Raw genomic sequence first — 26523 nt, 5'->3', positions numbered from 1 at the left:
ATATGATACAGACATTTTAATAACTGAAAGATATTAATGATATGTGAATTTAAATATTTTCCAGTGATAAGGAAGCAGTAGAACCAGGGCTCATGATATGAAACTTCAAGGGGGGAAACTTAGGAATAATGTCAGAAAATATTTCTTCACAGAAAGGTTTGTGAATATATGGAACACCCTCCTGGAAGAGGATGGTAAAGACAAGAATGGTAATGGAATTCAAAAGGGCATAGGGCAAGCAGAGAATCCCTAGAGGCTAGAGGATGGAAATGAAAAAAATGGGGTGATCTATGGTAACTTTTGGAGTAACATTTCTACATGAGGGTAAGTTACCCAAAGCAGCAGTTACAACCTTAAACAGAAGACATGGGGGTAACCTGCATGGAATGGCAGTTACAACTCTAAACAACTTACTGGGCAGACTGGATGGCCTATCATTTACTATGTTACTGTGCAATGCCCTATATCAAGTGTGTATGATTAGGTAGTTTCATTGCCTTCAGCTGGTACAGAACACTGCTGCAAAATTACTTTTGGGGCTACCATTATTGAAAAAGCTTCATTGCTTACCAATTATTAGGAGTGTAAGATGTCAGATTATCTCTCTAGTATTCAAGGCTTTGCACAAGGATCACCCACAGTACCTAGCTAATCCTCTCCAGTTTTGTCAGCTAACATGTTGCCTGCATTCTTCACAGCAAGATCATCTTGTGATACCTACCTCTACAGTGATTAGGTTGAAGCATATTCATTAAAATTCCTTTAATTATGTTGCTCCATCAATATGCAATGCCTTTCTGCTAGAAAATAAACTATATAAGTTTCAGAAGCATTTGAAAACATGCTTGTTTCTACAGGCTTATGGGGATACATAATTCATGCAGATAGAAGCTTTTATATTTTATATTTTATTTATTTGAAGCAAAGTATGTTATTGATTTTTTATGTATTTGCCTGTAATTATTTTTAATTATTATCTAAATGTGTTCAATTTAATGTTTTATGTTATTGTTAATCCTACCTATTTGGAGGAGAAGTCCATTAATGGCTATTAATCAATTATACTTAGGGAATAGCCACTGCTATTAATTGCATCAGTAGCATGGGTTCTTCTTAGTGTTTGGGTAATTGCCAGGTTCTTGTGGCCTGGTTTTTGGCCTCTGTTGGAAACAGGATGCTGGGCTTGATGGACCCTTGGTCTGTCCCAGCATGGCAATTTCTTATGTTCTTATATAATAAATCATAATTTTTATGTTTGTTATTAATTAATATTTAAATTTTGTTTTCAGTTGTGAACCGCTATGATGCAATTGCAGTTAATCAAGTTAAATAATAATTTAACAGAAACCTCTCCCTTACTTCCCTGGTCTTCTCCTCAAGTTTTGTAATTTTTTATTTCTTTTATGCCTTCCTGCATTATTTGATTGTTCCTTCTCAGGCTAACTTGCTCAGCTGGATAATGGTTAAATATGGGCCTCTTAGTGGATTCTTTCCCACTATCGACTCTGCTACTCCCCTATCTCTACCCCTCAATAACTAGGGGTCTTCCTTATGGTTTGCCTGTATTACTAACACTTTACTCTCCATATGCCTGTTGCCTCTCTCCCTGTGACCGATGTATCTCACATCATTTCATGTAATCTGCCTTGTGCCTTCCCTAGCAAAAGACAGAATACCAAATGAATATAAATAAATACATTGAAGACCCAGTATGCAAAAATGTCTCTCATGTATTATAGATATCCTGAAAACTACTCTGACTGTGGGGTTAATGGGACAGGTTTGGGAATCTCTGTATTAAGGCATTGGAAGTTTGTTTGTGGACTATACTAAATATACTAAATTGGGTTCAATTTATAAATGTAAGTTTATTTTATTAAGACTCAATTTAGAATGTGGTTTGAAATAGCATTACTGATGTCATTAAATGTTAGCTGGACAAATTTTTGGGATTGAAATTTCCCCCTGCTCAGCTGGTAAATTGTGTGTGTATAACTCATACACACAAAATTTACATGCGTAAAAAGAAGGGGACTGGAGACATTCCCGATGAACAGTTAAACTGAATTCAGCACTGGCTGGATAAAGTATGCTCCTTAAATTTAGCTGGTTAAAATTATGGCCATAACTTTTCCCTGAAATATTCGCAAGTCCTGCTGAATATTTGGATAAAGTTATGCAAATAACTTTATCTGGCTAAATTTCCCACTTATCAGCTTATTGAATATTGACCTCACAGGTGTTACGCTGTTTTGTATTAAAAAGGTCACATGATCTCTTTGGTTATATGAAATGTCTTAAAATACATTTTATAATATAAATATATACTTCCTTTTTATGTTGCAGTTTATTTCAACACTATAAGCTGTATGAATTTCTTTTCTACTCTCTGAGGGATGAACTTGTACTAGGAACTGAAGTAAGTATGCAATATGGAAAAAAATGATTAACATAAGGCAGATGGGACCTCTAGGCACCCCTCCCACATTCCCTAATCTCCATAAACATGAAACAAACACAATAGTGATTTGCAAAAGCTGCAGTTTATTAACACATAATAATCCAAGCTCAGCATACATTATTAATAGGGATGTTCCTTCACAGCCCTTATCCCGAGCTTGGGGGTGGTCTACCACCAAGATCTAGCAGCAAACCGCTTACAGACCACCTGGGCTTCCAAAGACACTCTCCAAAGCCTCCTGGATTAAGTTTTAAAAAGATCAATGCATTTATCTTATATTACTCTTTGGCATACAGAGTAGTTCATTGGCATGCCAAAGAGTAGTGCACTGCACAATAAATCTTAGTACACTGGAGTACTCCAGGAAAGTTAAGTATACTTCAAGATAACTTTTCCCAGGAGTATCGCTAGGCTAACATGCTGATGACATTCCCAGGGCATCTTCTTAAAGGGGCCACACAACCCAGTAAATGTCAACCCTACCCCTCCTAGAAAATATGTGTCCAGTGGTCAAAAGCCAACCCCTCAACCTCCTCTGCACCCCCACCTGGTTTATAAAAATTAAAGTAAGCCCCAATAAAGCTCTATCCTTTAGTTTCAAATCCATCCTGATATAACAAACATTTCCCCATTCTGAAAACCCATCCCCCAACCCCTTGGAACCTCACCAGACTTACTGTAAAAGCCCTGGTTGTATGGATGAGCAAAAAGTGATCCCTGCTTGCTCCTGCCCTGCCGGTGCCACTTTTTAAAATGACACTGGCTGATCCCAAGCATGAGAAGCAAAGAAGTTTCTAATGCTGCTTTACCACAGTTTAGTAAATAGGTCCCTAAGAGAGATGATCAGAAGGGTTGTGGGGTTGGGTGAGTGAGTGAGTGAAGGTATTGGAGGGGTGTGAATGTGAGAGTGGGTGAGGAAAAACACGTCAGTAGAATGGTTGTAAATGCTTTTAAAGAGGTAGATCTTCAAAAGATACGTGAGCGCGTACTTTTGTTCGCGCAGCAGGTGCGAACAAAAGTACGCTGGATTTTATAAGATACGCGATTTCGGAGCGGCCTCGGAGGGAACTTTCCTTCGCCCTCCCCCCACCTTCCCCTCCCTAACCCACCCCCCCGGCCCTATCTAAACCCCCCCCTTAACTTTGCGCGCGTCGGCCGGCAGCCCCGCTCCGTCCTCCGGTCCCGGGGGCTGGTCCAGAGGCCTCGACCACACCCCCGGGCCGGCGCCATGCCCCCGGGCCCGCCCCCGAAACGCTGCGGCACGCCCCCGAAACGCCGCGTCGTTTTGGGAACGCCCCCGGACATGCCCCTTCCCGCCCCTTTTCGAAAGCCCCAGGACTTGTGCGCGTCCCGGGGCTTTACGCGCGCCGGCGGCCTATGCAAAATAGACGCGCCGGCGCGCAGGCCTTTTAAAATCCGCCCCAAAGTGTGTAAGGGCCTGATTATCAAAAGCATTTACATTTATTTATTTATTTTATTTATTTAGGGATTTTTATATACTGCAGTACGTAAAAAGATACATCACCGCGGTTTACAATAAACAATAATTAGCAACAGGCTTTACAGATAACAGGTATGAATGATAACAGGCAGTACAGACAGTAAACCATAAATTAATATAATGTTTTACATACAAGAATGATATCGGATGTAACTAAAAATCATTTACGAACCAACACAAAACCTTAGAACATAAAAGTCAATAATAGAGCTGATAGTAACCACAGGAACTAAATTGATCAAAGGAATATTCTATTATTTTAAAACTAATTGAAAGATCATAATCAGGGATAGTGCGGGAGAACAGGGAGAGGATTAAAATTGGGGGAAAAAATATTAAAATTGAGGGAAAAAATATAGGGTCGTAGGGACAAGGAGCAGGGAGTTAAAGGGGGTAGAATATTAAATGGCATTTCGGTTTAATCGGATATCATAGTGTGAAGGCTTGTTCAAAAAAACCACGTTTTGAGTCCTTGCTTGAATTTTTTATGGCAGTGTTCCTGACGCAGGTCAGTGGGCATCTTGTTCCATAAGTTAATTCCAGCTATGGAGAAAGCGCGGTCTCTTGTGGTAACGTGTTTGATATGTTTCATTGGCGCAGATGCAAGTTTAGCTTGATGGATGTTTCTTATTGGTCTCTTAGAGGTACGAAAAACGAAATGCTCCGAGAACCATTGCATCTCTTGATTATGGACCGACTTATGAATAAGGGAGAGTACTTTAAAGATAATCCTAGATGCTACAGGAAGCCAATGCAGGAACATGAGAGCAGGTGTAATGTGATCATGGTAGCGGGTATTAGTGATTAATCGTGCTGCAGCGTTCTGTAGCATCTGTAAAGGTTGAATAGAGTTTTTAGGGAGACCTAAAAGTAAAGCATTACAATAGTCAAGTTTCGGCAGTATGGTAGCTTGCAACACAGTCCGGAAGTCTTGTGGATGTAGGAGAGGTTTAATTCTTTTTAGTGTGTGAAGTTTGAAAAAACCATTTTTGATAGTGGCCGAGATGAATTTCTTTAATGAAAAATGGTTGTCAATTATGACGCCAAGAGTGCGGACATGCTGTAGTTGGGGAAGGACTGAAGTTGTAAGATGGGAGGAGTTAGAGGAGATGTTATTGTGTGGCGTGATGACAATGAGTTCAGTTTTGGACGTGTTTATTGCTAGGAAGTTTTCTGTGAGAAGCTTTTTTATTTCAGCCAGGGCTGATTCCCAAGTTTTCAGTGCATTAGAGAGGGAAACTGAGTTTTATGGGGTAGATTTTAAAACCTACGTGCGAGTGTCCATGTGCGCGCGCTACCCGGCATGCACACATGGATGCCCGATTTTATAACATGCCTGCGCAGGTGCAATTTAGGAGCGGCCTGTGAGGGAACTTCCCTTCCCCCTAGTCTATCCTTCCTACCCCTTCCCCTAACTTTCCCACCCCCTAGCCCTATTCTAACCTCCCCCCATTCCTTTAACTTACCGTTTGCACCTGCCTTGGGGCAGGTGCAGGTTGGCTGCTGTGCCGGGGATCTCTAGCTCCGCCCCACCCTGCCCCTGGACTGCCCCGCCTCCTCCACTCCCCTTTTGCGAAGCCCCGGGACTTAGACGCGTCCCGAGGCTTTACACGCATCACTGGGCCTTTTTAAAATAGGCCCGGCGCGCGTAACCCCACCTACACACGTAAATCTAAAGGATTTACGCTCGTAGGGCTTTGAAAATCCGGGCCTATATTTGTAAATTCACTTAATGTGGGTAAATAGCTTTTGAAAATTGCTACGATAGTATTTTGCTTTTACATGCATAACTCCTTTGAAAATTCACCTGTAAGTGTATAAAGTAAATTAAAAAAACTCAAAAAAATTAAGAAATAAATACAAAACAATTTAATTGAGGTATAAATTATCCAACAGTACAAATATCTAAATACTTCAACAATATCCATATTAATACATAAAGAATAACAAACAAATCAAATCACAAACAAAATAAAACATATACATACACACAGTAAATACCCAAAGCATCCCACCCATAACACTAACAAACCTAAAAAAACAAATACATATACTGTATGAAGTCTCCATATATATACCTACCTTCCCACAGTATTGCAATTTTCCTACATCCACACTCAACAAAATTCCCCGCCTCTTTTAAGTTACAGCAATGGGACCAACAAAATATACATCTTTATTTCAGCAGCAAAGCAAATTACCCTTTTCAGTTTCTCATTCAAACATGCTAATGCTATAATATCTCTCTCAGATCTTCTGGCACTGCAGTATCTCATACAGATCTCCCAGAGTTACCATCTCCCAGTGCCACCATATCTTATATCTGCCAGTGCTGCAGTCTCTCTCACACACTGCTTAGTATGGTAGTTCCAATATAAGCGGTAAATAAACTTCTTTAAATAAATAAAATATCTTCCATTATGTCAATATCTCACACTGATCTCTCAGCACTACCATCTCCCATCACACTGGGGTTTCCTAATGCCACCATATTCTCACACAGGAGGCTGCCCTGGGGAAACTAAGTATAATACTCCATCTCTTTGTATCTTGGTTCACGCCACAACAGGACTTCCCCAAGGCAGATTTTTACTGCAGTATCTTAGGACAAACCAAGTCTCTTGTTCAAGGCTGGCTGCAAAAGTCTTAGATTCAGTTCACAGAAGCCTTGTTCTCCCTTTCCCCCAGCACAGCGGCTCCAATCTACAGTTCAAAAAGGGAAGCTTTTCTTCCTTCAGTCCAAACATACTACACAAGGCTTAGACTCCTTTCTCAAGAGGCCTTGCTCTCCCTTCCCCCAGCACAGCTGCTCACTGGAGTGGACCCCCCACTTGCAGGATAATCAGGCTGTAAGCTTCCCCTCTCTTTACTTGCTCACTCTAGCCTGTTTCTGCACCTCCTCACAGTCCCCTGTTCTCTCTTAGGCCTAGAGCCACTAAGCCAAAACATTTTTTCATGGGAGAGGTCCTGCTATTGTGGAGGGGGCGTCTCCGCGATAGTGGGGCCCCTCTCCCAAAAAATGATTGCAGTTCTATGGTGCATTCTTTCGTCTTGCGGCCAAAAATCACAGGGCAAAAGAACATGGTAAGTGGCCCTTTAGGTGCAATGGTGGCCCCAAACCTCAAGGGACCTCCATTGCTTTTAAAGGCCAGTCGCTGAAGAAGTTGTCTGCTGAAAATAAAGGTTGAGCGGGGTCAGGGCTGACCCTCGACTCCTCAAAATTAAAAAAAAAAAAGTTACATTTTCATGTGCAGCAATAGCTCCCCACCCCTACAAAATTTAATAAAAGTCATTGGGGGTTCAGGGATACTTCATCCCTATAGCCACATAAGTGCATTGGGGTATAGTGCCCCCCTCCCCTCCCCAAGTTCACACCTTCTTCAAAGGTGTGAACTTAAATTAATGGGATTCATGGATCCCCACCCCACCTACACCCCCAGGTACCCTTCCCCACCCCTGACCCCCTTCCTGCACCCCCCCTCCCAAACATAAAAGCAGGTCCCACATTTCTTTGTTAATTAAAAGTAGTTTTTGTTGGACGTTTATTGATATGCTATTTTGTTTATTGGTAGATTATTCTTTGTATTCCTATGGACACTATTGATGGATTTGTCAGGTTTTTTATTTGCTAATATGTGGATAAGTGAATGTTTATGGTTGTTTATTGTGATTTTTCCTTTTAAGTTTTGTTACTTAATATTTTTATTTCTTAATTCCCCTGAGGCAGCCTCCTGTGTGAGGCAAAACATAGGACTGTGTTGGGATAATATTGTAGCATAGAGCCACCCAATGTGATGGAAGATGGTAGCGCTGTGAGATCTTTGTGAGATATTGCAGTACCGGAAGATTTGAGAGAGATATTGCAGCATTGGAGGATATGTTGGCATCAGGAGATCCTAGTGTGATGGGAGATGGTAGTGCTGGGAGATCTATGTGAGATCTTTAATTAACAGAAGATTTGAAAAAAATATATTACTGGCAGATCTGAGAGAGAGATTGGAAACAGCAATTTGTTTTGCTGCCGAAATAAAAATATATATTGAGTTGGTCCAGTTGCTTCAGTATTGATGTGTTACTTTGCTATATTTCAAAAGAAGTAGGGAATTTGTTGGGTGTGGGTGTAGAAAAATTGTAATATTGTGGGATCGTATGTACATATATGGAGACTTCATATATGTATTTGTTTCTTTAAATTTGTTAGGGGTATGGATAGAATGTTGATGTTATGGGTATGTATTTGTTTATGTTCTTGTGATCTGATCTGTTTATATTATGACTTTCAGTATTAATATGTGTATTGTTGAGAAATATTTAGATATCCATGTTGTTGGATTGATACCTTAATTTAAACATGTTTTGTATTTTTTTAATTTCTTCATTCGTTTTTTAAATTTACTTTATACACAGGGACAGTAAGTTTCAAACGGGCCTGTGGGCGTGTGCGTCAGCACGAGCCCAAAGATGCAGCAATTTTAAAACATACGTGCATATGTTATAAAATAGCCTAAGCGCACATATGTGTGTGCCCAATTTTTCAAATGGGAATGCACAGCTGTGCAAAGTCAGGTTTGAGCCACGCAAGTGAGGAATTTTATAACAGGCATGCGCCATGTCATGACTAGTTTCAGTAGTTCATCCACCAGTTCACCCAGCCTAGAGCTAGGTCCTCCAAACCCCCCTGGTTCTTTAACCTGCATGCCCCCTAGTTACCCAGACCACTCAAACCCCTCACAGATGCCTCCTTTTTTTTTGTTTTAAACTTACACCTCCTCCATAGCAGAAGTAAAGTTATGTGGCACTGGGCCTGGGCGTGTGCATAGGCACATAGGTACTTCTACACACATCTCTTGGCCCACCCTGGAACACCCATTCCCCACCCACATCACACCCCTTTTTCATTTGAAGTGAGATATTCGCATATTGGGAGATATTCACGCATATAGGTAGCTTTTAAAATCAGGTGGACATGGACATTTATTTATTTATTTATTTGAGTTTTTCTATACCGGCATTCACGGAAATTCGTATCATGTCGTTTTACATAAAACAAGGGGTGATCAATACATTATAAACGTACATAAATATAACATGAGAGATGTGCATGCATGTAGGACATGTCCTACATGCATGCACATCTCCCGATTTTGACGCGCGCCCATCTTTTACAATTGACCTCTTACTCTTTAACAGTGTACATTTGTAATTTGGGTGGATTTGTATCAATATAGCCAATTCTATTGTTTACTGAGTAGGATGATGGTAGGACAGTGATTCCACCTCCCGTCCCTAATCCAGGAACCCCCTTTCCGTTCCTTTAGTTTACTTTCCTCTCTTCCCCCTGCTCCAGATATTTTCTTTTCACTTCAATGGCAGGAGTAGGTGAAGCCGAGTAGGACAGCTGCTCTGGGTATCAGGCCAAAGGGTGCATCAGCAGGGTTTCTTTTACTTATCGGCATAGTAGGAATGCTCATTGCATGAGCATACAGGGCTCTGCCCAATGACTAGACTGGCCAATGCCCAGAATCTCAGGCAGCAGAAAACAGCCTTCTTCTTTCTGCTCCAGCCCATCTCCTTTCAGGTAGCCTGCAGGGAGGGGGTGAGTATGGAGCAGACAGAGCAGTAAGCAGTTTTAGTAAGGTACTGAACATTGTGGCAAACAATTGTTATACATATTGATATAATAAAAAATATAATTTTTGTAGACAGGAAATGGGCAAGTTAATTTGGAATATGAGTGTGTGGTGTGTGTGTGTGTATATATATATATGTATATATATACACACACACACACTCTCATATAAGAACAAAAGAACATGCCATACTGGGTAAGACCAAGGGTCCATCAAGCCCAGCATCCTGTTTCCAACAGTGGCCAATCCAGGCCATAAGAACCTGGCAAGTTCCCAAAAACCAAGTCTATTCCATGTTACTGTTGCTAGTAATAGCAGTGGCTATTTTCTAAGTCAGCTTAATTAATAGCAGGTAATGGACTTCTCCTCCAAGAACTTATCCAATCCTTTTTTAAACACAGCTGCATTAACTGCACTAACCACATCCTCTGGCAACAAATTCCAGAGTTTAATTGTACATTGAGTGAAAAAGAACTTTCTCGATTAGTTTTAAATGTGCCACATGCTAACTTCAAGGAGTGCCCCTAGTCTTTTTATTATCCGAAAGAGTAAATAACCGATTCACATTTACCCGTTCTAGACCTCTCATGATTTTAAACACCTCTATCATATCTCCCCTCAGCCGTCTCTTCTCCAAGCTGAAAAGTCCTAACCTCTTTAGTCTTTCCTCATAGGGGAGCTGTTCCATTCCCTTTATCATTTTGGTCGCCCTTCTCTGTACCTCCTCCATTGCAACTATATCTTTTTTGAGATGCGGCGACCAGAATTGTACACAGTATTCAAGGTGTGGTCTCACCATGGCGCGATACAGAGGCATTATGACGTTTTCCGTTTTATTCACCATTCCCTTTCTAATAATTCCCAACATTCTGTTGCTTTTTTGACTGCCGCAGCACAATGAACCGATGATTTCAATGTGTTATCCACTATGATGCCTAGATCTCTTTCTTGGGTGGTAGCTCCTAATATTTATTTATTTATTTGAAGCTTTATGGAACCTAACATTGTGTAACTATAGCATGGGTTATTTTTCCCTATATGCATCACCTTGCACTTATCCACATTAAATTTCATCTGCCATTTCGATGCCCAATAAATGTATTTTATATATATAAGTTTTATATATATATATGTGTGTGTGTGTTATAAATATATGTATTCATGAATATAACACTTTTGTATATATACATATATATAACACTTTTATAGTTCTTAATTATAGCTACATAAAATACTAGTACACGTTTGATTAGCTGGTACTTTACACAAAATTATATAGGCTTTATTATCACCAATAATCATTTTTATGTCATCAATTATAAAAATTCCACATTAAATTGTCAACCTATAATTTATGACATTATTTATAGTAGCGCACTGCCAAAAAATGTTTTTGTAAACCAAAAAACATATCACTCACACTCTCATACCTACATTCATATATACATAACAGTGATACAAGACCTATTCATGAAAACCATCATTTGAACCTTAGACAAAGAATAACATTCAAACTTATCTCTGAAAAGGCTTGTTCATATATCAAGCCACAATTACGTATATTGAATGTTCAACTGAAAAATGGCAGCTGGCAACTTCAATGTATATCAGTTGCTCATGATTACAGCCTTGGCAGGAAAATTAGCAGCTCCAAACAAACTTTCATAAGCAGAATCCGTCTACTGAAAGAAATGCTTTCAAAGTTTATCAGTTCTTCATTGGCAAATCCCAATTTTTCCTAAACAAAAACCCTACAGAAGCCTTTGTTTCGCCTCATAAGAGGCTTCTTCAGGGGATGCTAATCAGGATGAATGTGTCCAAAAATTGATCCATGCAAAAGGTTCCTTTGTAAACATCCAACAGTTCCTGAGTAGAGCATCTCCTTTTTAATCTTCCATATTCTCACGTGTATTTACCATTGCTCAGACACTGTGTTTTAATCTGCCACTGCCGATGAATAAAAATATTTATTTCAAATATGTACTAGTGAAAACTACACATAATCCATCAATACCTAAATTTAAAAAAAATTTAATATAACTTTACACATTTCCCCAACTCTGTTAAATAACTCTACCTGTTAGAATGTTTCAGTGGTGCTCCATCATGAATGCTGAAAGTGTCAGTTTATGGGTAATGCCTGGAAGCTCACTTTATGGATCAATATATAGATATGGTAGAAGATATGGTAGACCTGAATGACAAACATAAGAGTAGTAAATCACCTGGACCGGATGGTATACACCCCAGAGTTCTGAAGGAACTAAAAAATGAAATTTCAGACCTATTAGTAAAAATTTGTAACCTGTCATTAAAATCATCCATTGTACCTGAAGACTGGAGGATAGCTAATGTAACCCCCATATTTAAAAAGGGCTCCAGGGGCAATCCAGGAAATTACAGACCGGTTAGCCTGACTTCAGTGCCAGGAAAAATAGTGGAAAGTATTCTAAACATCAAAATCACAGAACATATAGAAAGACATGGTTTAATGGAACAAAGTCAGCATGGCTTTACCCAAGGCAAGACTTGCCTCACAAATCTGCTTCACTTTTTTGAAGGAGTTAATAAACATGTGGATAAAGGTGAACCTGTAGATGTAGTGTACATGGATTTTCAGAAGGCATTTGACAAAGTTCCTCATGAGAGGCTTCTAGGAAAAATAAAAAGTCATGGGATAGGTGGCGATGTCCTTTCGTGGATTACAAACTGGCTAAAAGACAGGAAACAGAGAGTAGGATTAAATGGACAATTTTCTCAGTGGAAGGGAGAGGGCAGTGGAGTGCCTCCAGGATCTGTATTGGGACCCTTACTTTTCAATTTATTTATAAATGATCTGGAAAGAAATATGACAAGTGAGGTAATCAAATTTGCAGATGATACAAAATTGTTCAGAGTTATATCATAAGCAGATTGTGATAAATTGCAGGAAGACCTTGTGAGGCTGGAAAATTGGGCATCAAAATGGCAGATGAAATTTAATGTGGACAAGTGCAAGGTGATGCATATAGGGAAAAATAACCCATGCTATAGTTATACAATGTTAGGTTCCATATTAGGTGCTACTACCCAAGAAAGAGATCTAGGCGTCATAGTGGATAGCACATTGAAATCGTCTGTTCAGTGTGCTGCGGCACTCAAAAAAGCAAACAGAATGTTGGGAATTATTAGAAAGGGAATGGTGAATAAAACGGAAAATGTCATAATGCCTCTGTATCGCTCCATGGTGAGGCCGCACCTTGAATACTGTGTACAATTCTGGTCGCCGCATCTCAAAAAAGATTATAATTGTCATGGAGAAGGTACAAAGAAGGGCGACCAAAATGATAAAGGGAATGGAACAGCTCCCCTATGAGGAAAGACTAAAGAGGTTAGGACTCTTCAGCTTGGAGAAGAGATGGCTGAGGGGGGATATGATAGAGGTGTTTAAAATCATGAGAGGTCTAGAACGGGTAGATATAAATCGGTTTTTTACTCTTTTGGATAATAGAAAGACTAGGGGGCACTCCATGAAGTTAGCATGTGGCACATTTAAAACTAATTGGAGAAAGTTCTTTTTCACTCAAAGCACAATTAAACTCTGGAATTTGTTGCCAGAAGATGTGATTAATGCAGTTAGTATAGCTGTGTTTAAAAAAGAATTGGATGCGTTCTTGGAGGAGAAGTTCATTACCTGCTATTAATTAAGTTGAGTTAGATAATAACCACCGCTATTACTAGCAACGGTAACATGGAATAGACTTAGTTTTTGGGTACTTGCCAGGTTCTTATGGTCTGGATTGGCCACTGTTGGAAACAGGATGCTGGGCTTGATGGACCCTTGGTCTAACCCAGTATGGCATGTTCTTATGTTCTTATATATATATATCTAGATGCAGATATATATCTATATATATATCTGTCTATCTATATATATATATATATTTGTAACAAAGTTTAATATTTAAAAGGATGATGTCCAATTATTTGGTTTTGCAGGATTATTCTGAGATGGGAGAATGGTAGGATGATAATGATTGTTGAATTTAATTATCAAAATATCTTTGGGTACTTATTGGCCTGAAAGTTAAATGGAGGGGGTAGGGTTTAAGGCTGAAAGTTTACCAAGAATAGTGGTTTTCCAACCTGTCCTGGGGAGCCCCTAACCAGTCAGGATTTTAGGATTATAGAAACATGATGGTAGAAAAAGGCCATATGGCCCATCTTTTCTGCCCAATCACAAATCTGCTCAGTTCTACAATCTTTACTATTCCCTCAGAGATCCCTTGTGCATTCTTGAATTCATATTCTGTCCTTATCGCCACCACCTCCGCTGAGAGGTTAGCCCATGCATCCACCACCCTTTCTCTAAAGAAATACTTTTTTATATTATTCCTCAAACTACACCCTTTCACTCTCATGATCCCTCCTTCAAGAGCCTCCTTTCTATTGAAAGAGACCCACCTCCTGTGAGCTCGGAAGTATTTAAATATCTCTATCTCCTCTATTCTGCCTTTCCTCTAATGTGTCCATGTTTAGATCTTTAAGTCTGTCACCATATCTTTTACAACAAAGACTACTGACCGTTTTACCATGCAATGTATGGCTGCCCTTCTGTCAGCCGGCTCAGAGGAAGAAAGCTGAAGCAGTGGGTCAGCCCATCAGATTAACAGGGGGTTAGGAGGGAAAGAGGAGAGTTCTGGGATCGGGGAGGAGAGGGAAAGTAGTCAATATGTAAAAATTAAAAAGGGATCAAACCCACAAAAGTTTATCCAGGGCTCCATTGTGGTTATAGTGATCCTAGTCCTCGGTGTCTTCTACTGGCTTTGGCACCAGCAATAGCAAGAGCAAAAAGATAAAATCAGTGTGGGGCCTGTGAGCTTGGGCACACTCACATAATTCAGAAGTCAATGAAAAGAGAGTGGAGGAATAACCTAGTACTTAGAACAATGGGCCCTGATTTAGGGAAGCCATGGTTCAATTCCCACTCTGGCACCTTGGGAAATTACATCTCCCTCTTGAACAAGTAAAAAGAGAATAAATTTACTGATCATTCTTGGAAGAGCTGAATAAAAAACAGAGGTAATTTTTCTGGCTTGAATTCAACTGCTGAGATCTTATTTTGAAGTGGGATATTTTTTTTCATTGATTTTGTTTTTCATATTTTGGAAAAAAGGAATATTTTCCTGTCATAAGCAGGCTGAATTAGCTTTCTGGGACGTCCCCTGGTGGCCCGAGGCGGAAACTCTCCATAGATACAGAGCTGTGCTCTGTGCGCCTGTGCGGCAATTCCCACGTGATTACCCAACTAGCTCAGTTTTCGTTCTTCCCACGCAGCTCACGTGTTGGCAGTGTGGACCCTTGAACCAGGACGAGGCATGGAGCCAACACTGAGGGACAGCCCCAGTGGTCCTCATCTCTGGGAGGCGGTACTGGCGAGAAGACCCGGCTGGAGCTTCACCTATACCAGCCCATGTTCCCCTCAGGTTGAGCCCTTGGGTGCCGGGGCCAGCAGGACTTTGATGCAGGTCTTCCCTCGACGAAGGTCCAAGAGGTGAAGAGGCAGCGTCAGGAGGTCCGGGTCGAGGCAGACGGAAGCCAGAGGAAGCCGTGGACGGACCGGGAGTCAGGGCAGGCAGAGAACCAGCAGTACGAGGAGACAAGCCAAAGGTCAGGACGGGCAGCGGACAAGCAGAGTCAGGAAGCCAAGCTGAGGTCAGAACCAGGAGGACAGTCCAAGGGGCAGGGGCTCAGGGTCAGGAACACACAGGAACTCGGGATCAGGAACAAGCAGGAACTCAGGAACGCAGAAACAGCACACTCACAAGCAGGACCTGTTGCCAAGGTAAGATGCAGGAAGCAGATGCGGCCTTAAATAGCCCTGACCTGTGATGTCATCTTTGGGGGCCGGGCCAAGGCTTCCCACTGTGGTTTCTTTAAGAAGGGGCAAGCACCGTGCGCGCGTGCCTAGGGGAACGCATGGAGAGAGGAAGTCGGCGGCATCCAGGGCCGCATGGGAGAGATGCCGCCGCTGGGTTTGGGGTCCAGCCACCCAGGGCCATCAAAGAGGGAGTCTGTTTGTGCATAGTCATAGTGCCCCATTGCAGGCTTTTTCTCCCCCCCTCCCCATTTCTTCAGGGGAGGGGTCCTGCCATGTATGCCAAGCTGTATGCCAGAGTCAGTGTTTTCTCCATCTCAGACTGCCCCTTCTTCCAAGGGTGGGGGTCCTTCTGACCTCTGAACTCCCTTGGTCGGTCCATGACTCCTGCTTATGAGCTTAAATTGCTGCATTGTCCCTCTGCCTTGGTTTTATTTACACAGGCCCTTACAAACAGGCAGATCTTGATAAATATAGTTCAGTGCTTGTTTACATAAGAACATAAGAACATAAGAAATTGCCATGCTGGGTCAGACCAAGGGTCCATCAAGCCCAGCATCCTGTTTCCAACAGAGGCCAAACCAGGCCACAAGAACCTGGCAATTACCCAAACACCTAGAAGATCCCATGCTACTGATGCAATTAATAGCAGTGACTATTCCCTAAGTAAACTTGATTAATAGCAGTTAATGGACTTCTCTTCCAAGAACTTATCCAAACCTTTTTTGAACCCAGCTACACTAACTGCACTAACCACATCCTCTGGCAACAAATTCCAGAGATTTATTGTGCGTTGAGTGAAAAAGAATTTTCTCCGATTAGTCTTAAATGTGCTACTTGCTAACTTCATGGAATGCCCCCTAGTCCTTCTATTATTCGAAAGTGTAAATAACCGAGTCACATCTACTCGTTCAAGACCTCTCATGATCTTAAAGACCTCTATGATATCCCCCCTCAGCCGTCTCTTCTCCAAGCTGAACAGCCCTAACCTCTTCAGCCTTTCCTCATAGGGGAGCTGTTCCATCCCCTTTATCATTTTGGTTGCCCTTCTCTGTACCTTCTCCATTGCAACTATATCTTTTTTGAGATACGGCGACCAGAATTGTACACAGTATTCAAGGTGTGGTCTCACCATGGAGCGATATAGAGGCATTATGACATTTTCCGTTTTATTAACCATTCCCTTCCTAATAATTCCTAACATTTTATTTGCTTTTTTGACTGCTGCAGCACACTGAGCTGACGATTTCAATGTATTATCTACTATGACGCCTAGATCTCTTTCTTGGGTGGTAGCTCCTAATATGGAACCTAACATCGTGTAACTACAGCTAGGGTTATTTTTCCCTATATGCAACACCTTGCACTTGTCCACATTAAATTTCATCTGCCATTTGGATGCCCAATCTTCCAGTCTTGCAAGGTCCTCCTGTAATGTATCACAGTCTGCTTGTGATTTAACTACTCTGAATAATTTTGTATCATCTGCAAATTTGATAACGTCACTCATTGTATTCCTTTCCAGATCATTGATATATATATTGAAAAGCACCGGACCAAGTACAGATCCCTGAGGCACTCCACTGTTTACCCTTTTCCACTGAGAAAATTGACCATTTAGTCCTACTCTCTGTTTCCTGTCTTTTAACCAGTTTGTAATCCACGAAAGGACATCGCCTCCTATCCCATGACTTTTTAGTTTTCGTAGAAGCCTCTCATGAGGGACTTTGTCAAACGCCTTCTGAAAATCCAGATACACTACATCTACCGGTTCACCTTTATCCACATGTTTATTAACCCCTTCAAAAAAATGAAGCAGGTTTGTTAGGCAAGACTTCCCTTGGGTAAATCCATGTTGACTGTGTCCCATTAAATCATGTCTTTCTATATGCTCTACAATTTTGATCTTGAGGATAGTTTCCACTATTTTTCCCGGCACTGAAGTTAGGCTCACTGGTCTATAGTTACCCGGATCACCCCTGGAGCCTTTTTTAAATATTGGGGTTACATTGGCCACCCTCCAGTCTTCAGGTACAATGGATGATTTTAATGATAGGTTACAAATTTTAACTAATAGGTCAGAAATTTCATTTTTGAGTTCCTTTAGTACCCTGGGATGCATACCATCCGGTCCAGGTGACTTGCTACTCTTTAGTTTGTCAATCTGGCCTACTATATCTTCCAGGTTGACAGTGATTTCGTTCAGTTCGTCTGACTCATCACCCCTGAAAACCAACTCCGGAACTGGTATCTCCCCAACATCCTCACATCTGGCCAAAGTTTCTTTTCTTGAGCTGTGTCAGTGTACTGGTCTGCCTCTTTGGCTGTTATGATTCATATTTGGAGCTTTCAATGGTAAAACATGGGATATCTCCCTACACTACCCGACTCAAAGACAGCAACTGTAACAAACACAGCCCAGGGGACATGCAAGATCCCAACGCCCCCAAAAACAACAACAGGGCAATAGCCAGAAGCCTCAGCAGAATTTTTGAGGAGAACTCGGCCACAGCCCTTGTCAGTGGTAGGTGGCAGGATATCCTCCTTTTACATGACCTGGTCCTCCATAACATTGGAGTTGGGTTCTCAGTGTAGTTCAGAATGGTTACTGACTGAATTTCCAAGTGACCCCACAACTGCCCATCTCACGCCATCTCCTTGAAACCAAAAGTAGCATGCTGTTCTTCAACAGGAGGTTCAATCACTTCTCAAACAACGTGCAATCCAACCATTATCTTGGCATCAACGCAATCGAAGATTTTATTCCCAATACTTCCTCATCCCAAAGAGAGGGGGGAGCATCTGACCCATCTTGGACCTCCGGGCCCTCAACAAGTTTATTGGGAAGGAGAAATTAAAGATGACATCTCTCAAAACCATTCTGCCATTCCTACAACCCATATGCTCTTTGGACCTCAAGGATGCATATGCCCATATCTCCATGCATCTGTCTTCATGGCATTACCTTTGCTTTCAAGTGAACAGGGAACACTACCAATACAAAGTGCTTCCCTTTGGCCTATCATCAGCTCCGAGTGTTCACAAAATGCCTAGCTGTGGCTGTGGCCCACCTACGCAGGAAGGGGATCAAGATATTTTCCTACCTGGATGTTGCGACCATCGCTGCCCGTCTCCACTACGCCCACCTTACCTCTTTGGCGACTCCCTCTTTGCCTGTTGGAAGTTTGGCTGCCGCGGCGTCATCGTGCTGTTCTCCGGCATCCCCGGTCCGGCTAGACGCCGCACTCTGCCATGTTTCCCAGCAGCCTAAGGGCCCATGCGCTGCGCGGCCCCAACTCAAGTACTAGCAGTAGCGCGAATCTCAGGGGCATCCCCCTGAAGTGACATCATCTCCACCGGATAGTTAAGGTCTCTGAAATCGCTAACTAATCGAGTTAGGAAGGAGTTGGAATGGAATGTTTTTCTTACGCTCCTAGCTACTCTGCCTCCTCTGACTTACCAGGGGTACCCGCTCCTCGGGGCCTCGTTTCTCTTTGCCTTTCAGGTCGTAGTCTGGAACCGGTACTCGCTCCTCGAGGGCCCACTTACCCGGACTTGCTACTGAATACCACTTCTGCCAGGAAGTCATCGCTGCCTACAACACCAGTGAATTACCATCTCTCTCTCAGAGCGTTCCCTGGAACAGGGATCGCTTCTCGAGGGCCTACTTCTTTCCAGCTCCTGGGCTGCTTCTAAGAGACTATTGTGTGAGAGTTACTATCAAGGTTCTGTTCCTGAACTCTGCATACCCTGCCTATTCACTATATTCAGTTTCTCTACAGCTCAGTTATCCAGGATCACTGTTCCAGTATCTGAGGGACTACAGCCCAGCCGGGCGTTCCAGCTCACTACTGCCACCTCTGGTGGTTCCATATACTGTCTAATAAAAGAACTAGTGTGTGTCTGTCTCCATAGTCTGAGCCTGACCGGTGGACCCTCTCGGAATCTTCCCCCAGGGGCGTGGTCATCTGCCACTGGCCCAAGGATCCACCCACAACTACCTCAAACACCAGCAAATTGCTAACTCCATGGATCCGGCACAACTTAATACCTTGCAGGCCATACCGGGCCTGGCCCAGCGCATTGTGGAGCAGCAAGACGCCTTGGAGAAACTTACTTCAGCGTTTCATCAGCTACACCCACAGAAGGTTCAAGGCACAGCTTCCAACCAGTTCTATTAATGTTTATCGTGTTCATATATAATCCCGGTTAGAATGTTACTTAAGGTCTTAGTTAAATGTATGTATTATGTTGTTATCATGTAAACCGGAGTGAAGGCAGTTCGCTATACTTCGGTATATAAAAAAAAATCCAAATAAATAAATAAATAAACCAAGAAGGTCAGTTACAGGAGGTAATTTTAAAAACTGCTGTACCACTGGCGGCTCCTATCCGCTTTTCCGGTGAAATTCAGAAGGCCCAGGGTTTCTTAACCAGTGCTGCATGCATTTTGCCTTACAGCCATCTTTATTTCCCACGGCTCTTTCCAAGACCACCTACATCCTTTCATATCTGGATGGTAGGGCCTTGTCTTGGGCATCTACCTTGTGGGAGCACAAGGACCCCTTTTTGCAGGATATAGAAGGATTTATGGACTTGTTTAAATCCGTCTTCAATGACCCTGCTCGAACTGCTGTAGCCGGTCCTGCTTTGGTGGAATTGAAGCAAGGCAGCAGATAATTGGCTGAATTTGCTATCGAGTTCAAAACTCTTGCGGCAGAACTTCGCTGGGACCCTAAATGTCTCAAGACACTCTTATGCAGAGGCCTGGATACCCATTTAAAGGACGAGCTGGCTGCTTGCGAAACACCTGACTCGCTGGACGAATTAGTAGCCTTGGCTACTCGGATTGATCACCGGCTCCGGGACAAGGTGAAGGAACTCCGGCCTAATGTGTTACCTGGGTTGAAACAGGCTAGTTCTATATCCACACCTCGGATGGTTCCAGTAATTCTTGCTGCTGATAAAGATGAACTGATGCAACTTGGTCATGAACATTTAACTTCCAAAGAAAGAAGACTTCGGAAAAAGCTCGGCCTTTGCATGTGCTGTGGTCAGCCCAGCCATAATGTCTCTACATGCCCCATTCGTCCGGAAAACGGACGGGCCTAAGTCCTGCAGGAGGACTGTTCTTAGGCCATACTGTGCCCACTCCTCCAATTTCTCTTCCAGTCTCTTTGACTTACGGACCGGTCACGGTTCAGACTCCTGCCCTGGTGGACTCAGGGGCAGAAGGCAACTTCATTCTCAGACGTCTAGTGGAAGATTTAAGGAGTCCCCTCATCAAGCTGAAAGATCCACTACTGTGTCATCATTTGAAGTGGGCTATGGACGTTCCCCAACAGCGCCACTTCCACTGAAGCTCAGTGACGTCCCAGCAGCTCAATCCACTGCTGCTGATATTCATAACGCTTTCCACGTTTCACTTCTGAAACCACTCATACTCAGCGAATTTTCTTCCAAACCTCAAGATCCACCTGTCATCAATGCAGAAGACGACTTAGAATTCAAAGACGAAGAGGTCCTGGATGTTCGTAAAAGAGGCAATACTTTTGAATACCTTCTGAAGTGGGAAGGTTTAGGCCCCGAAGAAAACTCTTGGGAGCCTCAGATCAATATTCTGGACAAAGAGATGCTTCGTCAGTTCCACCTCGCACATCCTTCAAAACCCAAGCCTGGTACCCGAAGAGGAAATCGCCCTTTGAAGGAGGGTACTCTTGCGACCGTCGCTGCCCGACGTCTCCACTACACCCACCTTACCTCTTTGGCGACTCTCTCTTTGCCTGTTGGAAGTTTGGCTGCCACAGCGTCATCGTGCCGTTCTCTGGCGTCACCGGTCCGGCTAGACGCCGCACTCCGCCATGTTTCCCAGCAGCCTAAGGGCGCACGCGCTGTGCAGCCCTGACTCAAGTGCCAGCAGTGGTGCAAACCTCAGGGGCGTCCCCCTGAGGTGACGTCATCTCCACCAGATAGTTAAGGTCTCTGAAATCGCTAACTAATCGAGTTAGCAAGGAGTTGGAACGGAATGTTTTTCTTACGCTCCTAGCTACTCTGCCTCCTCTGACTTACCAGGGGTACCCACTCCTCAGGGGCCTCGTTTCTCTTTGCCTTTCAGGTCGCAGTCTGGAACCGGTACTCGCTCCTCGAGGGCCCACTTACCCAGACTTGCTACTGAATACCACTTCTGCCAGGAAGTCATCGCTGCCTACAACACCAGTGAGTTACCATCTCTCTCTCAGAGTGTTCCCTGGAACCAGGTACTCACTTCTCGAGGGCCTACTTCTTTCCAGCTCCTGGGCTGCTTCTAAGAGACTATTTTGTGAGAGTTACCATCAAGGTTCTGTTCCTGAACTCTGCATACCCTGCCTACTCACTATATTCAGTTGCTCTACAGCTCAGTTATCCAGGATTGCTGTTCCAGTATCTGAGGGACTACAGCCCAGCCAGGTGTTCCAGCTCACTACTGCTACCTCTGGTGGTTCTATATACTGTCTAATAAAAGAACTAGTGTGTATCTGTCTCCATACTCTGAGCCTGACCGGTGGTCCCTCTCAGGATCTTCCCCCGGCGGCGTGGTCATCTGCCAATGGCCCAAGGATCCACCCACAACTACCTCAAACACCAGCACTGGACGATTGGCTTCTAGTCTCCTCAAACTCCGAAACGCTCCACTCACACCTAAAGCAGACCATAACCTGCATAGAGAAATTGGGATTTATAATCAACTATGACAAATCTAACCAAGTCCCAACCCAAGTACTTCAATTCAGTGGGGAGTTGATAAATATTTATTTATTTATTTATTTATTTATTTATTTAGCGTTTTTCTATACCGGCATTCATGATTAGAAACCACATCATGCCGGTTTACATAAAACAAGGGGTGAGAACAAGAAACGAAAAACAAGTGCAAGGAGAACAAAAGTAACATTACAACAGGTTCTTAAAACTGGGAAGAGAAATTAGAATTAAAACTGGGAAGAGAAATTAGAATAAATATCAAGCTCTGCAAAGCTTTCTTCCCAGTGGAGAGAATCCATACTTTTCACGAGCTGGCTCACACCTTGAGAAGTCAGTTGCAAACCTCAGCACATCAAATAGTTACTGTTCTGCGTCATATGGAAACAGCTATATACGTTGTGCTGCACACCGTCCTTCACAAGCGGCGCATACAGTGGGGACTCAAGGAACAATGGTCTCAGCACGACCACGCAATGTCGCTGCAAGTCGTCATGACTCAGTCAATGCTCTTGGACATAGACTGGTAGCTATCCCTCCGGGTTCTGGAGACGGGAGCACCATTTCGAACCCTACAGCACCAAATTGCTATGACAACAGACATCACCACAAAGGGATGGGGAGTGCACGTACTGCACCTGAAGACACAGGGGATTTGGTCTCCATGGGAGAAAGCCCTCCAGATCAACCTGTTGGAGCTAAGAGCTATAAAAAATGCAGTCTACACCATCGCTCATCTCCTCACAGGAAAGAGAGTAATAATTTACATGGTGACCAAGTAACCATGTTTTACATAAGCAAAGAAGGAGGGTCTAGTTCCAAGATACTTTGCAAGGAAGCAGTGCTGATTCTGGAATGGGCAATAAGCCATTTCATCCAGTTGCAAGCAACATACCTTCCGGGAATCAAGAACATGGAAGCCAAGAGACTCAGCAGGATCTTTCACCCTCACAATTGGGTGTTGAACCAGGAGGGTGGCGGACAGGCTATTTCACAAGTAGGGAATACCCTGCATGGACCTTTTCATCACAGAAACCAACATAAAACTGACGAGCTTTTTCTCTCTCTACCCGAGCCTGCGCAGAGTCACCCAAGATGAGTTCCTGGTTCCCTGGATGGAGAGTCTGTTCTACGCGTACCCACCGATACTCCTGATAGGGTGAGTGATCCAGAAGTGCATCACAGATGAATCAGATCTCATCCTCATTACACCAGCATGACCCAGGCAACCGTAACTATCGGTTCAACCACCAATTCCATTGGGGAACGGGGAAAACCTACTGTCGCAGGAAGGGGGCACATTCCTTCATCTGCTACACTTCTCTCTGCAGCTAATGACTTGGAGTTTGATAGGAAGGCCTTAAGTCACCTCCTCCTCCCTGTTGACATTAAAGATATCCTAATATCTGCTAGGAGACCATCTACAAGGAAGAATTATGCTGGTAAATGGAAGGGGTACTCCAATTGGGGTGCCACGGTATCAACAGACCTGCTCGCAAGTTCCCCGGAGCAGATACTTTAATATCTACATATGTTATACTCCTCTGACCTAGCAGAGTCTTCTCTTAGGGTACATCTCAGTGATATAGCAGCATATCATAACTCCATGCATGAGAAATCAATCTCGATGCAGCCATTGGTATCTTGCTTCATGAAAGGTGCTATTAGACCCCATCCCCCAGTTACCAAACCAGCGGTGCCCTGGGATATCAACCTGGTCTTGAAAAAACTCATGCATCTGCCGTTCAAACCGATGCACTCCGCCACCATGAAATACCTGACATGGAAGGTCTTGTTCCTGGTGGCCATCACTTCAGTGAGGCAGGTGAGCGAGCTTCAGGCTTTAGTTCACTACCCTCCTTATTTGCAGTTCTACCATGACAAGGTCACCTTACAAACCCACCTGTCCTTTCTCTCCAAGGTGATCTCAACCTTTCACTTAAAGCAAACAATCACCTTACCAAATTTTTTCCCAAAACCACATACAACAGTCAGAGAAAGAATCCTTTACACTTTAGACTGCAAGAGAGCCCTGGCTTATTACATACAGAGGACTCAATTACCAAAATGACATTCTCAACTTTTCGTCTCTTTCAACTCGAGTGTTCCAGGCTTACCGATCACTAAAAGAACCTTAGTGAACTGATTATCCCAATGCATTCATTTCTGTTTCTCAACTTGTCGGAATCAACTTCCTGATGGTGTAAAAGTGTATCAGCTCAGAGCCACAGCGACCTCTATTGCTCACCTTCAAGAGGTACCAATTCTGGACATCTGCAAAGCAGTCACTTGGTCGTCTCTTCATACTTTCACAGTCTATTATTGCCTCCAGCAACAGGCTAGATCAGCTGCAGCGATGGGGGAGACAATTTTACACCATGCTACTCATATGTAGAGCTGTCCACAATGCAGGGGATTCTCACACAGAAAGGTGTTACCTCGAAGACTTAAACTAAAAGGTGTGCTCAAGGAACCATTAGCTGGGGACTCCCAGACGGCATGGCTAATTCAGCCTGCTTATCGACTGGGAAAAGCAAGTTTGCTTACCTTAAATGGTGTTTTCCGTAGATAGCAGGATGAATTAGCCATGCAACCCTGCCCTCCTCCCTGGATAGTCCCTTTACTCATTTTATCTCTGCCTACCTATTTCCTCTCTGGTCACTGCTTGTATATGCTTTCTATCAAATGAGCAAGTCGGGTAATCATGCAGGAACAACCACACAGGGGCGCAGCACACAGATCTGTATCTATGGAGAGAGTTTCCACCTTGGGCCACCAGGGGACTTCCTAGACAGCATGGCTAATTCATCCTGCTATCTACGGAAAACACTTGCTTTTTTAATTTGCTTTTTTCATTGTTAAAAAGGAATAGTAGAAGGGAAAGGGCTCCCTTCCCCCTACCTCAGCTCCTGCCCATTCCTATCTTCTATTCTAACTTTATAAACTAACCCACTAATTAGGAGATTAGACTATACATAATAACTTGACATTGGTTGGCAGAGAAACTCAAGGAAATAATTTAGATAAATTTAGTCATTTGTGAAATTAGTACACTTAAGTAAAGCTCAGGGGGAGCTTAATTAGTAATACCATAGTAAATCCTTCAGGTAATTATTTTTAGTTGGTTTGATCTTTAATTGCTAAGGCAACAAGATTCTTTAGAGAATACACACTTAATAAAATATGTTTTTGTGTCTACTAACTAAATAATGGTTTTGGAAAATTGTGTATAATTGTACCTGATAGTGACCTTAGACAAATAAGTGTGAAATTAACCCTAACTAAATTGTAAGAAATAGTAAGTCAAATAGAGCTTATAGGTAAACAGACTAAGATCATAGATTAGGATACAGTAATAGTCCTCAGTTGGAGAAAGTAGTGCTTTGTACCAAGAAGGGGAAGGATAGCAAGTGATTTAGGTCATTTTGTGTAATCCGCAAATAGAACAAATTAAGTAAATTTCTTGGGAGCTTGTTTGGTAACATAATTTTTTATCTTTGTGGTAATAATTTCTAGTTGTTCTAGTTTACTTGTATACCCTCAGCAACAAAAGTTTACAAAGGGAGCAACACAGAACTACATATCTCATAGATTTATAATTATATTTTGTTGTTTGAAAGAATAAGATAAGACACTTCATACATCCAAGCATCAGATAAGCAAGCAAACAAAACTACAATCAGGGATTCTGAGTGTGGAGGTAGAAGTTGGATTCCACAGGCCAGCTAATTTTATTTGCATCACAGTTGAGAAAAAGACTAGGAGTTTGGTAGGTCTTTCAAATTTATTTTCAGCAGGTACCTGAAGATCCCAGCAACTGAAGGATAACTAGGAAACATTGTATCACCAAAACTGTCATTGCTGTTACCTCTTCTACTGTTGTCCAGACAAATATCCTGATCCACAGTGTGAAATATCCTGATCCGGTTCAGTGTGAAAGATGCCTACAGATCGACTTCCTCAGGACACAGGTGGCAGAAATCAGGAAGTAATACAGAGAAGCATCTTGGAAAATGAGGACTACATCAATGAAATGCTTATTGAGGCATCAAAGATGGGGTACTCAAGGAGAGGGGAAGATGAAACTGGACCATGAGATAACAGCTGGACCCAGATTACTACAACTGCAGAGCCCAATACCATGACTTCAATTTCACTCAAGCTGAAGAACTGGTGCAGTCCTGGAAGCGGAGGAGGAGAAATCATTCCAGTGTGAGGAGGAACCAAAACATGCAAAACTCAAAGCTGTGGGCTTAACTGCCACTGCACCTAGGAGGCAGATGGTAGTAGTGGTTGGTGACTCACTTCTGAGGGTCACAGAAGCATCCATCAGCTG

At 42.7% G+C, this 26523-nt stretch overlaps 1 protein-coding gene across 1 annotated transcript in view; it reads left to right on the top strand.

The window, feature by feature from the left end:
* The window catches only part of CABCOCO1 (ciliary associated calcium binding coiled-coil 1), a 283371-nt gene that overhangs the window by 106888 nt on the left and 149960 nt on the right, over positions 1 to 26523 (top strand). The window contains exon 5 of the mRNA XM_029609746.1: positions 2347 to 2419. Within this exon, the coding sequence (XP_029465606.1) occupies positions 2347 to 2419 (73 nt within the window). The remainder of the gene's footprint in view (positions 1 to 2346; positions 2420 to 26523) is intronic.

Source organism: Rhinatrema bivittatum, chromosome 7 (assembly GCF_901001135.1).
Source record: "Rhinatrema bivittatum chromosome 7, aRhiBiv1.1, whole genome shotgun sequence".
Taxonomy (NCBI): Eukaryota; Metazoa; Chordata; class Amphibia; order Gymnophiona; family Rhinatrematidae; genus Rhinatrema; species Rhinatrema bivittatum.
Note: the sequence above shows the minus strand (reverse complement) of the source record. Positions and strands in the feature narration are given on the sequence as shown.